Genomic DNA, 13756 nt, shown 5'->3' with positions numbered 1-13756 from the left:
ATTAATGTTAATTATAATGATAAAAACATACGTTTATATTTACTCAGCACCTATCCTGAGTCTGACCCTGGAATAAGTGCTTATTTTTCATCCTTACGACAATGCTATGAGAAAAGAATTATTCCAATTTTATTGATGGAAAAACTGAGATTTGGAGAGTTTAAGGTCACAGAACCAATTAATGGGTGGACCCAAGATGGGAGAGTTAATGTTCTAATCACTATGCATACCTTTCTCCTCAAATTATCTTGAAGAGATTTTATTGACAGGTTGTTTTCATACTGGCAAAGTGAGGCTTATTGTTTTTAAAATCTCAGGAGCCCCAGTATTTAAGTTAAAAGATGATAGAACCCTCCTCCTAGGGTTTTCATGGCCCTAAGTTGTACATTTTGTCTTAGGTCAGGTGTAAAAATGAAAACACCTAGGTCTCAATCATTTTCTCCTTCAAGGAAGCAAGCTCTTTTAACATAGGTATATAGGTAGGAGAGTATCTATACATAAACACATAGCTCCTTGAGATTTTATATGAATAGGTCTGAGATAGGAAGACCAGGTTCAAGTTTAAGTTCAGTTCAAGAAACAAGGACAAGAGAAAATTCAGCTCCAGAAAGTGAAAGAAAACTAGTGTGGCTGGAGTACAGATACTCTCAAGGTCACCTGGAAATACTGGATTGGAATTTAAGTAAAAATGACTTTAAAAAACCATGTCTTCCAGCTAAGATGGTGTTTTAAGTTCATGCATTTAGTGCCCCTTCCCTATTGCTACTCTCACTCCAAATATGGCAAAAATATACAAAATGCCACCCTCACTCCAAATATGGCAAAAATATACAAAGTTACAAACATGTAGGGCTCTTTTGTGTCTGTGTGATAAAAAAAAAAAAAGATTAAATATTTCCAAAGAAAATGTGGTACATATACTTACGCAGTGGACTACTATTCAGCCTTAAAAAAGAAAGAAATCTTGTCATTTGCAATCACATGGATGAAGTGGAGGACATTATGTTAAGTGAAATAAACCAAGCACAGAAAGAAAAATACTGCATGATTTCACTTACATGTGGAATCTAAAAAAGTCAAACTTATAGAAACAGAGGATAGAATGGTAGTTACCAGGGTCTGGTAAGTTCTGGAGATCTAATGTAACACCATGGTGACTGTAGTTAATAATACTGCATTATTTACTTGAAATTGGCGGCTATAAAAGTAGATCTTAAATGTTCTTACCACACACACACACACACACACACAAATAACTATGGGGGGTGATGGGTATATTAGCTTGATAATGGGTAATCACTTCCTAATGCGTACATGTATCAAAACATCACATTATACACCATAAATATATACAACTTTCATTTGTCATTTATTACCTCAACAAATCTGAAAAAAAAAAGAATAACGTGGCAAAAAAAGATTAAGTATCTCCATGGATCAGAACCAAATAGAAATGTAAAGTATACTGTAGACAGAGGTGTCCATTAGCCTGTTTCTGTGGGCTAATGAGGAGAAAAATGTCATCAGGAAAAGGCTGGGACCTGAGCCAGGCTCACTGCTGGAAATCTGAAACTGTGGAGGGGGAAGCCCCCACACCACAAAGAGCTTTAAAGATCTGCTTGCCCAGGGAGAGGTGAGAAGGGAGACACAGCCTCACAGTCAGGCGCTGGGCTATGCTGTCTGGGGCCTGGTGCTGGGTCCATCATCATCATGGAACAGAAGGCCCTTGCTGCAAATATTAGACTTGACTCTGCTGGGGTCCTGGGAGGTAGGAAGTTGGCAACAGCAAATCCCTAGATGGGTGAGGGTGAGCGCAGAGAAAGAATACATGGGAAACGATCTCTAGATGAAGCTCTAAGCTGCAATTCCAAAGCACATGAGAAAAACTAGCACTAAGAAAAATGACCAATAAAATCAACATCAGATGTATCCCCTCCAGATGAAAGAAAGAGAGCAATTTGAAAATGACTTTAAACTGGTGTTTGAAATACAAGTAGGTATTTGCACAGATTATCTTTAGTTGTATTTTCATATTCCTCTAATTAAATTTCTTACCATGTAGATCTTGAAGTTTTAAGTGTTTAACTGGTACTCTTCAGTGACGTGACTGGAAACACAGTGTCATCCTTATATTTAGCAACCGACAGACCATCGGAGATGGCTGTGTGCCCTAAGTGAAGGGAGCTTCAAAGGTTCCTGCACCTCTGCAGCACCTTTAAAGACTGAAGCACAATCTTGGGCCAGTTTGCGAAGGCAGATTGGGTATGGGGGGCCAAGGTGGACCATGTGGATGGAAACACTAAGCATACCCTGGGACAGAACACCTTTCTTCGACAGAAGGATGAGAAAGCAGATGGACCAAGAAAATGACCTCTGGAAATCAAACATGAGCTTTATAACTAACTTCAGGCTGAAGTTGAAATAAACTTAATACATTCTCCACCTTCTCTGCCACAGAGGAAATATAAGTGTCTCCATTTATAATGCCACGTTATATGCATATTAAAGCAGGAGACCCTAAATATAAAAGATGACCATTTGATGAATCAGTGACTGATTGACCAAGCACTCCAAGTCAGAAAAAAGTTGAGGCGTCAAGCACATTCCTCTTACCCTTCATTATGTAACTTCCAAAAAAGCTTTGTGAAAACCAAATCAATTCCAAATAATACACTGAAAAAAGTTTATGTAGTATTTGATCTGAGAATTTCATTGTACTGTTCCAATTCCTATAGTGTGATCACCACTTGCTACTTAAATGAATCATGTTCTCCCCCTTTATCAAAGAAGGACATAACAATCCCTGGGTGTAAGGAAGATGGCACAGGTAGGGGATATACCACATGCTGTTTTAATCCCAACCAGAGTTTTGGCTTAGGGAGAAAAATACTCCTGTGGAAAGCTGACAAAGAGGACAAGCACAGTGACCCTCATGAAAACAGAACTCCAGGGAGCCATGATGCATTAGCCAATGACTAATTTTAGTCTTTTCTTTTTTTTTTTTTTAATCCCAGAAGGAACCGATGACAGTGCTGACAAAATTCTCCTTCTTAACCCCTCAGGGGAGATCCTGGAGGGCTTCCCAAATGTCAGGCCTGTGGCAAAATCTAATTTCCTGGAATCACAGATTCATGGGTGGCAAAGCTCCTTATCCCAGGCAACGCTCAGTTGGACAGATCCCTCATGAGGTGTCATAAATGTGTAGATGTGACTGAGGTGGGAGTTGCTTAATTGCTGCTTCCAATTCTGGAACCAAAGACTCTGGGTGATTTCTCAGGCCAGCACTTCCCATGAGGAAAAGGAAATGCCAACCGAGGCAGCAGGTGCTGAAAAGGCTCGGAGACCACTTTGGTCATAAATTCAGCTTTCTGACAGCTCATTCTCTCTTCACCTAACTGCTGGGCGAAGAATTATAATGATTAATGTGCCTTTACTGGCACTGATCTAAAACCAGCAAATTCTGCCAACAAAGATTTATTAGAAAGGAAATGAAGAAACAATATATAATTACTCGACAGTTATTTAGGAGTTAATTATTCAGTCCTTTGTTTCAGTTCTTTCTTCCTCCTACTTAATTTCTTTGGACCATTTTTCTGTAGATTAGGTTACCTCATCCATTACAGATATAAAGCAGGTGAGACTTGAAGCTACTAACAGGGCAATCTGTGGTTACAAGCTGCCATAAAAGGTTTGATGAAGGGAAGAAAGTTGGGGTGGATATTATAATTACCAGAAAAATGATTGATTGTTTTTTTTGTTTTGCTTAGCAGGATATAAAGGAAAGTGTGGGCTCTGAAGCCAAACAGACTGAGCTTTGGTTCTGTCTTTGCTCCTTATTAGCTGTGTGTCCTTGGGCAAGTAACCTGGTCAGTCTGAGTCAGCTTCCTCATGGGGAAAATGGAGATGTTAATATCTACATTGGGGGACAGTTGCAAGAATTAAATAAAATTATACGAAGAACCAAATGCAGTTCTTCCCACCTGGTAGGCACACATTATTAAAATGATACAGAATTTACTCTCCTCATACAGTCAAGAGATAACCAAAAGTAAATGCTCTTAAACTGAGAAGTAGGATTTCCCAAGTAAATGTATGCATTTTAACCAGCAAACTTGATGGCTAAAATTTGCAAGCGTTAAACTTTACCTGTCGACTTCCTTGCTTGGAAGAGCAGCTACTTGTGCTCCTTGAAGGTGATACCAATTTTTGGGACACACCAAGGTTCTTCTCATCACTCATCATGGACAGCAAGTCACTTGGCCTCGAGATAGTCAAAATGCCATCAGATGACAAGGGAGCCGAGAGTATGGAAGTCCCCAGTGGCAGGTGGTTTAGCTCTTATCCAAAGTATTTAAAAAACATTTTGGGTGGCCCAAAGGAAACCCTAAAACCTAAAAAAGAGAAATTAGAAAGAAGGACAGAGGCATCAGATATCTCTAATTTGCCACAAATTGTCTGCAAGTGGCTTAAACATACTACAGATTACAGAGTCACGATGTTTAGCTATAGCAGGGGCCGAGAAGGAAAAGAAGCTTTACACCATTCTTTTACTGGGAATTTTGTATAGGTGGTTTTTCATGTAGCTTTGCAATATGGCAGGCTTAAGAACATTCATATAAAAATCTGAGTCCAGACACATACAAAATCAGTACTATAAAAAAATCTTAAAACACAGTAAGATACCACTTCACATCCACTGTGATAGCTACAATAATATTTTTTTTTTTGATGGGAAATAACTAGTGTTGGAAAGAGTATGGAGAAATTGGAACCCTCAGACATTGCTGGTGGAACTGTAAAATGGCATAGCCATGGTGGAAAACAGTTTGGTAGCTGTTCTATTTCTCAAAAATTTAAACAGAATTATCATACGATCCAGTAATTCCAATCCTAGGTATAGATCCAAAAGAAGTGAAAACAGGTGCTCAAACAAAAAGTTGTAGACCAATGCTCATAGCAATGTTATTCACAACAGTCAAAGGTGGAAAGAACCCAAATGTCCATCAACTGATGAATGGATGAACAAAATCTGGAAAATACATTCAATGGAATATTATTCAGATATTAAAAGGAATGAAGTACTGATACATGCTATAACATCAATGAACCTTGACAACATTAGGCTAAGTCAAATAACCCAGACACAAAAAAATAAACATTGTATGTTTCCATATGAAATATCCAGAGTTGGCAAATCCATAGAGACAGAAGGCCAATAACTAGTGGTTACTGTGGGGGGAGAGCAGAGTGACTGCTTAATGGCTACAGTTTCTTTTTGGTGTGATAAGAATGTTCTGGAACTAGGCCGGGCTCAGTGGCTCACGCCTGTAATCCTAACGCTTTGGGAGGCCGAGGTGGGAGGATTACCTGAGGTCAGGATTTTGAAACCAGCCTAGCCAACATGGCGAAACTCTGTCTCTACTAAAAATACAAAAATTAGCCAGGCATGGTAGTGGGTGCCTGTAATCCCAGTTACTCAGGAGGCTGAGGCAGGAGAATCACTTGAACCCGGGAGGGGTGGAGGCTGCAGCTCTTTGGGAGTCTTGCCCTGATGGAGGAGTTTCTAGTTTTCAAATAGGAAATGTGGGCCTAGAATCACTGGCTTCAACCACAGCCCCGGGTTAAGAGTAACTAACATGTTTGGTTACTCCAGAAAACCAGGACTTTATTTAACACACTAAGTTCAAGTAAATTCTACAGCTTTCCTAAGCAGGTTAACAACATCGAAAAAAATATATATATATATATATCTCCAACCCATTCCGTTATTAATGTTCACATAGTCTAATTATAAAAAGAAGAGTATCATATATTTGTCTAGGAACCAGCTAGTTAACTATGATATCAAACTTGGCTAATTATCATATACTCTTTCCTACGCCTTCATTAACACTTAGTTCTTTAAAAATAAAAAAGAGTACGTTAAAGCAATAAGCTAGAATCAAAACAATGAAAAGAAATACAAAATCTCAGAAAATGAAATTAAGGTGCCCAGAGCCATAGAGCTCAATTCCCATGTTACTCTTAGGTAACTCCCCAAATCTCTTTATTCATTTAGTATTGGATCCAATAATAAGTAAGACTAAAAGCAAACCAGCACCAGCCTCTTCATAAAATTAGCCTTACTGATGGGGGCATGACTAGGTGTAGCTGAAGTTAGAAGCAAATGCAATCTAAAAAGGACCAACAGAGTACTGTAAAGATATATTAATACTTTGTGGAAAAGCAGTGTTGGCTGTTGCTGTTTGAGAAAGAGAAAAAAAAATTAAAAACCTGGTGGGAGCCCCAAATGATGAAATGTGTGTCTGTGCTTGGGACGGGGAGGGGGCAGCCACTACTATGGCAACGGATTCCACAGTGGATTAGGAATACCAGCGGAGGGTGTGTGTGTGTGTGTGTGTGTGTGTGTGTGTGTGTGTGTGTGTGTGTGTGTACAAGCTTTGCTTTTGTTTTTTTCTTTATGGCTGAGGTTCTGTTAAATGAGAGTCTATGAGAGTCTGGGATGAGAGGGGTGTGTGTGCAGTGTAAAGGGAGAGAAACGTGGGCAATAAATGAAAGTCACAGGAATTCTAAAACTGCCCAAACAGAAACACCACAACCCTGTCCTAGAGGCAGCTGATACAGGATCATCTTTATCTCTTCGTCCTGCAAAATTTCACTTGGGAGGCAACAGCCAGGGCTTAGTAGGCCAAATCCAATAGCTATCAAAGTTGGCACTTAGAGCTAAGGGCTCTGCCAGCATGACCCCCTGGTGACCCCTACCCCGGTCTCCTTTCCCCTTCTGGGAAAGAGAGGGCACCCGCAGCCCGTCCCATGCCCAGCCCTATGGTGGAGTCTGGGATTGTTGCCCAGGGAAATATATCTATTTCATCCCCCAGAACCTTTCTGCCTAGCCTCATCAGGAATTTGGTGAAAGCCACCAAAAGCGGCCTAAAAAGTAAAGGAAGTCAAATTCCAAGAGAAGGATATATAGTCGCATGCCACATCATGGGGTTTCAGTCAGTGACAGCCCATGTGTACGCTGGTGGTCCCATAAGACTGTAATTCTGTATTTTCACTGTACTTTCTCTATGTTTAGTTACCCAAGTCCTTACATTGTGTTACTGCTGCCTGCAGTATTCAGGACAGTATCATGCTGTACAGGTTTGTAGCCTGGGAGCAGTAGGCCGTACCACATAGCCCAGGTGTGTAGCAGGCTCTGCTATTCAGGTTTGCTAGGTATACTCTATGATGTTCCCACAACAACGATGAAATCGCCTGATGTCACATTTCTCACAGTGTTTCCTATCTTAAGCGATGCATGACTCTACTTAAAACAGGGAAGAATAAAGAAAGAAGGCAGCAGTAGCCCAAGACCAAGGTATCCCAGGTGCCAAGATGGTCACTTGGATGGAGGCAACTACTGTGTCCACTCTAGGGCACACCACAGGGATGGGCTGGGGTCACCAGAGAGGAGACCTTGGCAGGATGGTGCATATGAAAGACCCCTGAGTGCTTCCATTCCACCCGGAGACCCTTCCATGGAAAACCTCTAATTCAAAGGGTTTATGGGTTTCAACAATATATAATTTCCCTGCTCACAGACTGTGAATAATTTAAGGGCAAACATTTATTTCCACCTGATTTTGTACTGAGAACAGGTATACTAAAGTGCACAAATCTTAAGTGCACATACAGAATGTTACACTTGCAAATACTCATATAATCATCAGCTGGATCAAAAAAATAGAACATTTACAGCCTGCCAAGAAGGCTTCTTGGTCCCCTGGAGCTGATCTTTCTGCAGATTGCTGTCCCTGAGTAAATCTCTCCTGCAAGTACTTGTCAACATGCCTTAAGGATGGAGAGCTAGGACTTGCCCCAGGTTACAGAAACAGGTTTTATGGCTACTTTAGTGCATTCTGCCTAATGTCAGTGTTTGATGTGTGACAGAATTCAGTTTGGGATCTGCTTTTGTTTCAACAAACCAGCTGGTGGTGAGTTTGAGGAGGAGAGAACTTATGGGCCTTTCCTTCCTCTAAATCACAGAGGCCACCAAATCCAACAGGTGTCAAACACCAGATGCACTTGTGTCAGTTCAAAAATGCCCTGTTTGTGCCTCTAAGATGAGCTTCATCGTCTCTCACCACTGCCACCCACCTTTGAGAAGCTGATGGGTCAGGACTGTGTGAAACGCTAGTGTTTTGGTTAAAAGTCAAATGGACACATGACATGCAAACATAAGCTGTCCTGGGGCTTCCACTAGGAAAAGAGAATCCTGATTTCTACCTAGAATGGGGAAGAATAAATGACCAACGCACTTCAAGTATTTTGGCAACAAAGGCTGATTTTAAGACTCATGTAAGTAGGTTTCACTTAGAAAAGATAATGCAATTTGGGAAAAGATGTAAAGGTGACATTACATACTATATATGAGCGCTGGAAGGAGTCAGACCTAGGTTTGAATTGGTGTTTCCTTATTACAAACTCTGTGCACCTTGACAAATGTGTTAAGCTCTCTGATTTCTATTTTTTCCTGTATAAAATGGGGAATAATAATAGCCACCCCAGAAAATTAGAAGGATTTGGCCAGGTGGAGTGGCTCATGCCTATAATCCCAGCAATTCAGGAGGTGGACACAACTGGATTACTTGAGGTCAGGAGTTCAAGACCAGCCTGGCCAACATGGTAAAATCCCATCTCTACTAAAAATACCAAAATTAGCTGAGCATGGTGGTGCATGCCTGTAGTCCCAGCTACTCAGGACGCTGAGGCAGGAGAATTGCTTGAACCTGGGAGGCAGAGGTTGCAGTGAACTGAGATTGCACCACTGCACTTCAGCATGAGAGGGAAGGAGGGAGGGAGGGAAGGAGGGAGGGAAGGAGGGAGGGAGGGAGGGAGGGAGGGAGGGAGGAAGGAAGGAAGGAAGGAAGGAAGGAAGGAAGGAAGGAAGGCAGGCAGGCAGGCAGGCAGGCAGGCAGGCAGGCAGGCAGGCAAGAAGAAAGGAAGGAAAATTAGAAGGATTAAATAAGAAAATGAGGATACAGTGTCTGGCTTTGGAATAGAATAGACACTCAACAGATATAAAGGCTCATGGCCTCCTCTCTTCTGGCTTCCTGAAAGTGGAAAGTGCAGCACAAGATAAGAAGCTCTACTCCTCCTTCAACTACAAATAAAGATGACAGAATCTTAAAACATGTGTGTCCTTCAACATATTAACATCTCCCAAAATCCGTAATGCGAGTGTGAACAGACTAGTGTTAAAGCATTAAAGCAGTGTGCTTACTTTGGAAGAAGACATAAATGCAGAAAGATAAAAGCCACAGAATTCATCACCACTAGCTCTCCAAACAAGCAATATTATCTGGTAGATTGCAAAGAGTGGCATATAACACAGCTACTTACTAATCCATTAGGCCTGGGGGTCTGCACTCAGACACTTGGCCATGTTTTGCTTGAGAAACAGATTTTGCTTCCATAGTTGGAAACAACTTTCATGAAGGCCAGATGGCGTATAATTCCAAATAGTTTGCAATTTCCCAGTAAAATATATAAAGAAATTATGTCCTGAATTAATACTAGAAATTTTTTAAGTGGGATATCTATTTCTGGTCTTTAGTAAAATAAAATTATTCAAATCCCAGATATGCATCTTTTTACAAATAGTACCCTCTGAAACATTCTGATCTCAAAAATGTTACACAGTCAAAAGCAGGGCTTTGGTTATTTGGCTTTAAGCACCACAGACCAGAGATTCAGCATCAGAAGTTTCTGGAAGCAGGTTCTAATCACAACTTCAGATACCGATTGGTGATCCTGGACCTCTGAAGTGCTGTCCATGTGTCCGAACTATCTGAACTGCTGGTCTGATCCAAGGGTACCCATACCTGACTGTTTCTGGGAGAGGAGTACTAAGTTTCTGGGAGATGAGTACTAAGTTTCTGGGAGATGAGTACTAAGGCTCAGTGTCCATAGAAGTCCCTTCCTTAAAGTCTGACAATTCCTCCACAAACCATTTTTTTTTAAATCTTATTCTCACTTTTGGCAAGACAGGAGTCAAGAGGCCTAAAGACTCAAATGCTTACTCTGGCACAACAGAGTATCCATTTCTATTCCCTGCTCCATCCATGGCCTTTACAATCCACTTCTTCAGGGGACATCAGATTGCTCAGAGCCCAATCCAGCAACAGAAATGCACCTGGATGCATATTTGAAGTGTGCAGCTTCCATGAGACAAAAAGCTGGACAATGGTATCTGGCTGTCAGTTTATGCTGGAACCATTTATTTGTCATCACTGAGTAAACAAAACAACAAGCGCAATAACACCAGTCATTAGACAGAATCATGGAGCCTAATAATGAATTCTAGCCCAACCTCTGGCTTAAACAAAGCAAGAACTCCCTCTATAACATGGCTAGATCATCACTGCTTGACCACTTCCTGTGACAGAAACAAGGCACTCCATTTCACCTTTTTAAAAATGTATTCTAGACAGTTTGTCATCATTTAGAGCTGAAATAATGACTCACTATAATTTCATGTGCTGCTCCTAGATTTGCCCTTGGTAACTACATAGAACAAGACAGAACTTTTTTTTAACCATAACCTGCACTGAAACCACCACCATCCCCACATCCCACCCAGCAAATCTTTTCTTCTCCAGACTAAACAGCCTCATTGTCATCATCATCCATTTCTTATGGGACATGGATCAAGAGCCCTTGAGATCCCAGATGTTCAACTTTGATCACCCTATAATTTGTGCTTCTCTAACAATGATGCCCAGATTTAAAGACAAGCTCCAGGTGTGGTCTGGACAGAGCAGAAGAGAAGGCAATGACAACCTTCCTGGCCTCAACCACACTGCAACTGTTAATACTGCTGGATTTGCCTTAGCTTTGGGGGAGCTTGCATCTCTTTCCAGCTCTCAGTGTTCTTACCGGGACTGTCAGGTCATAGGGATTTCTGAGAAGTTGGGCTTCCTTCTTTCTGAAGTGGACTTCCTTTACTTCCTTTAACTAAAATTCAGGACTTGACTGTTCTATTATTATTACCATCATTATAATCATTATTAAATTATCACATGTTAATTTTGACCCATGTCAAGATATTTCTGGAGACCAACGGTCATTGGCTGACTTCTTTGTTACGGCGTACATAGATTGCACAGGCATATGAATTCTATACTCACCCAAGTAAATTATACTTGGAGATTTAGTAACGAGAAGAGCACCAAGGGCATGGAGGTCTCTGCAGCCTGACATTAATTTGTTTGTTAATTAGCATTTCCGCATACAAATTTGCCAACCCACTGTAAATACCCATAACTATACAATCACCTACAATTTCTCAAAGTGTACAGATCCACCTTCGTCAAAGTCTTCTGGATTCTTATTTAAAATGCAGATTTTGCTCCACTTTAGATGAGTTGAATCAGAATTTCTATCTAGGGACAGGCCTGATAATCTGCATGTTTAACACATACCCTGGGTGATTTTTACTTACATTAAAGTTTGAGAACATAACTGACTTAGCCTGTAGCTTTCAACCTTTCTTATTTGACTTCGAGCCAATCCTTCTATTTGTGTATGTGTGACGTGGCAGAGGGTAGGAAGCTAAAACTCTCTTTTATTATCATAGTCCTGTGGTTTTTAAAGAGTGGCCCTAAGACTTGCAGCATCAGTATCACCTGGGACCTTGTTAGGAATGCAAAATCTCCGACCCTACCACAGACCTACAAAATCAGGAACTGAGATTGGGACCCAGGGATCTGTTTTTCACAAGTTCTCCAGGTGACCTGAATGCACAAGTCCAAGAACCACTGCCACAGGTTAATATTACAACCATGGCATAGAATCTTTCGGCCTTTGGTATACAGCAGGTCCTCGAGTAATGTTTTATTTAACTTTGTTATTTAGAAGTTTGGTGATGTTTTTGTGACCAGAAATATGCCACAGGAAATATGCCATTGTTTTTATCAATTAGCCTATGGTAAAATTAGCTTCGTATATATCATTTCACTTGAAGTCACAGTTTCTAAGAACTCATCAATGAAGATACATGAGGACTTACTGTACATTTGTCAGGGATTGGAGTAGACCCTGAGTTCTTTTGTGAGAAAGATTTTGTCCCACTGGTTAGCTACTCCTTAATCAAGGGATGGCAAGTACCAGATACATGTGCTTCCAGTCTCCACTCCCAAGCTTCGTCATCATGGCAAAATTCCTCAATCAGCTCTCCAGAAAACTAAAAGACAGAGTTGCCTGGCCGGGCATGGTGGCTCATGCCTGTAATCCCAGCACTTTAGGAGGCCAAGGTGGGTGGATCGCTTGAGCTCACGAGTTCAAGACCAGCCTGGGCAACAAGGTGAAACCCCCGTCTTTACAAAAAATATTAGGTTGGTGTGAAAGCAAGTGCAGATTTTGCCATTGGCACCAACCTAATACAAAAATTAGCTGGGCGTGCTAGTGCACACCCGTAGTATCAGCTACTGGGGAGGCTGAAGTGGGAGGATGACTTGAGTCTGGAAGGCGGAGGTTGCAGTGAGCTGAGATTTTGCCACTGCACTCCAGTCTGGGAGACAGAGCCAGACCTTATCTCAACAAAAAAAAAAAAAAAGAGAGAGAGAGAGATGGCCAGGTGCGGTGGCTCACGCTTATAATCCCAGCACTTTGGGAGGCTGAGGCAGGCAGATCACGAGGTCAGGAGTTCAAGACAGCCTGGCCAACATGGAGAAACCCCGTCTCTACTAAAAATAACAAAAATTAGCCAGGCGCGGTGGCAGGCACCTGTAATCCCAGCTATTTGGGAGGTTGAAGCAGGAGAATTGCTTGAACCCAGGAGGCGGAGGTTGCAGTGAGCCGAGATGGCGCCACTGTACTCTAGCCTGGGTGACAGAGCAAGACTCCATCTCGGAAAAAAAAAAGAGGACAGAGTCGGTAAGACAGTTCTATCCTGCTAAGATGCATTCCCTTATCCTGATTAAGAGCCGTAATTTCATAGGACATTAGCTGCAATCTGGTCATAAAAGTCAACACATACAGACCTGTCCTTGATCCTCAACACAAAACACCCATGCACCAGGCTCTTGCCAGACATTATAACTTTGAACTATGTACTGTCCAGACTTTATCATTCAGTGGATCACACTCTGAGTGCATAATGAAACTATGTGAGACACTTTTTAAAATGCTGATAAACAGACCCTATCCTAGGTCTATTATGTTGAAATCTCTGGTGGGGCCAGGCTTTGGTATTCCTAAACCTCCACAGGTATTTCTGGTGTAGGACCAGGGTTGACAAGGTGCTTCTGGGCTGTGAGCCACCATTAAATGATCCAAAAAGACAAGACAATGTGTGCACCAAGCTCAAGCTATATCAACTGATAATAGAACTACCCTATTCTGATCTCTAAGAACTGCTTTCCCTGCATTGTCTTCTAGGAGTATGACCGTGGCCTACAATGAGATAATTGCTGTCAATAAATAAATAACCAACCCACTGTACGATACTGGGAAATTTTGTACAGCAGTATAATAAAGACTAAAAGCTGTGGACTCAAACTGCTCAGGTTCAAGGCCAGCCTTACTAAGTTGCTTTAGGTAAGTTTTTAGTCTCTCTAGATCTCAATTTTTCATTTGTAAAATGGGAATAATTAAAGGATCTCCCTGAAAGGGGTTGTTGAGGTCATTAGATGAGCTAATGCATACAAGACCATTTAGCAGAAGGCAATCACATTGCTATAAGTTAGGTAGTGTAGGATGTACTGGTCACTAT

The 13756-nt window shown here is 41.3% G+C and overlaps 1 protein-coding gene across 16 annotated transcripts in view; it reads right to left on the bottom strand.

The window, feature by feature from the left end:
• The window catches only part of OSBPL3 (oxysterol binding protein like 3), a 198721-nt gene that overhangs the window by 107853 nt on the left and 77112 nt on the right, over window positions 1–13756 (bottom strand). For 14 of the 16 annotated variants that reach the window (XM_063609716.1, XM_063609719.1, XM_063609717.1 and 11 more), the window contains one exon: window positions 4147–4391. In XM_063609716.1, the coding sequence (XP_063465786.1) occupies window positions 4147–4242 (96 nt within the window). In that variant the 5' untranslated portion in view covers window positions 4243–4391. Of the gene's footprint in view, window positions 1–4146; window positions 4392–10064; window positions 10275–13756 lie in introns of all 16 variants that reach the window. The other 2 variants (XM_055293625.2, XM_063609720.1) reach the window with 1 other exon arrangement.

Source organism: Symphalangus syndactylus, chromosome 9 (assembly GCF_028878055.3).
Source record: "Symphalangus syndactylus isolate Jambi chromosome 9, NHGRI_mSymSyn1-v2.1_pri, whole genome shotgun sequence".
Lineage (NCBI taxonomy): Eukaryota > Metazoa > Chordata > Mammalia > Primates > Hylobatidae > Symphalangus > Symphalangus syndactylus.
The sequence above is the reverse complement of the archived record's forward strand: the minus strand, read 5'-3'. Positions and strand labels throughout refer to the sequence as shown.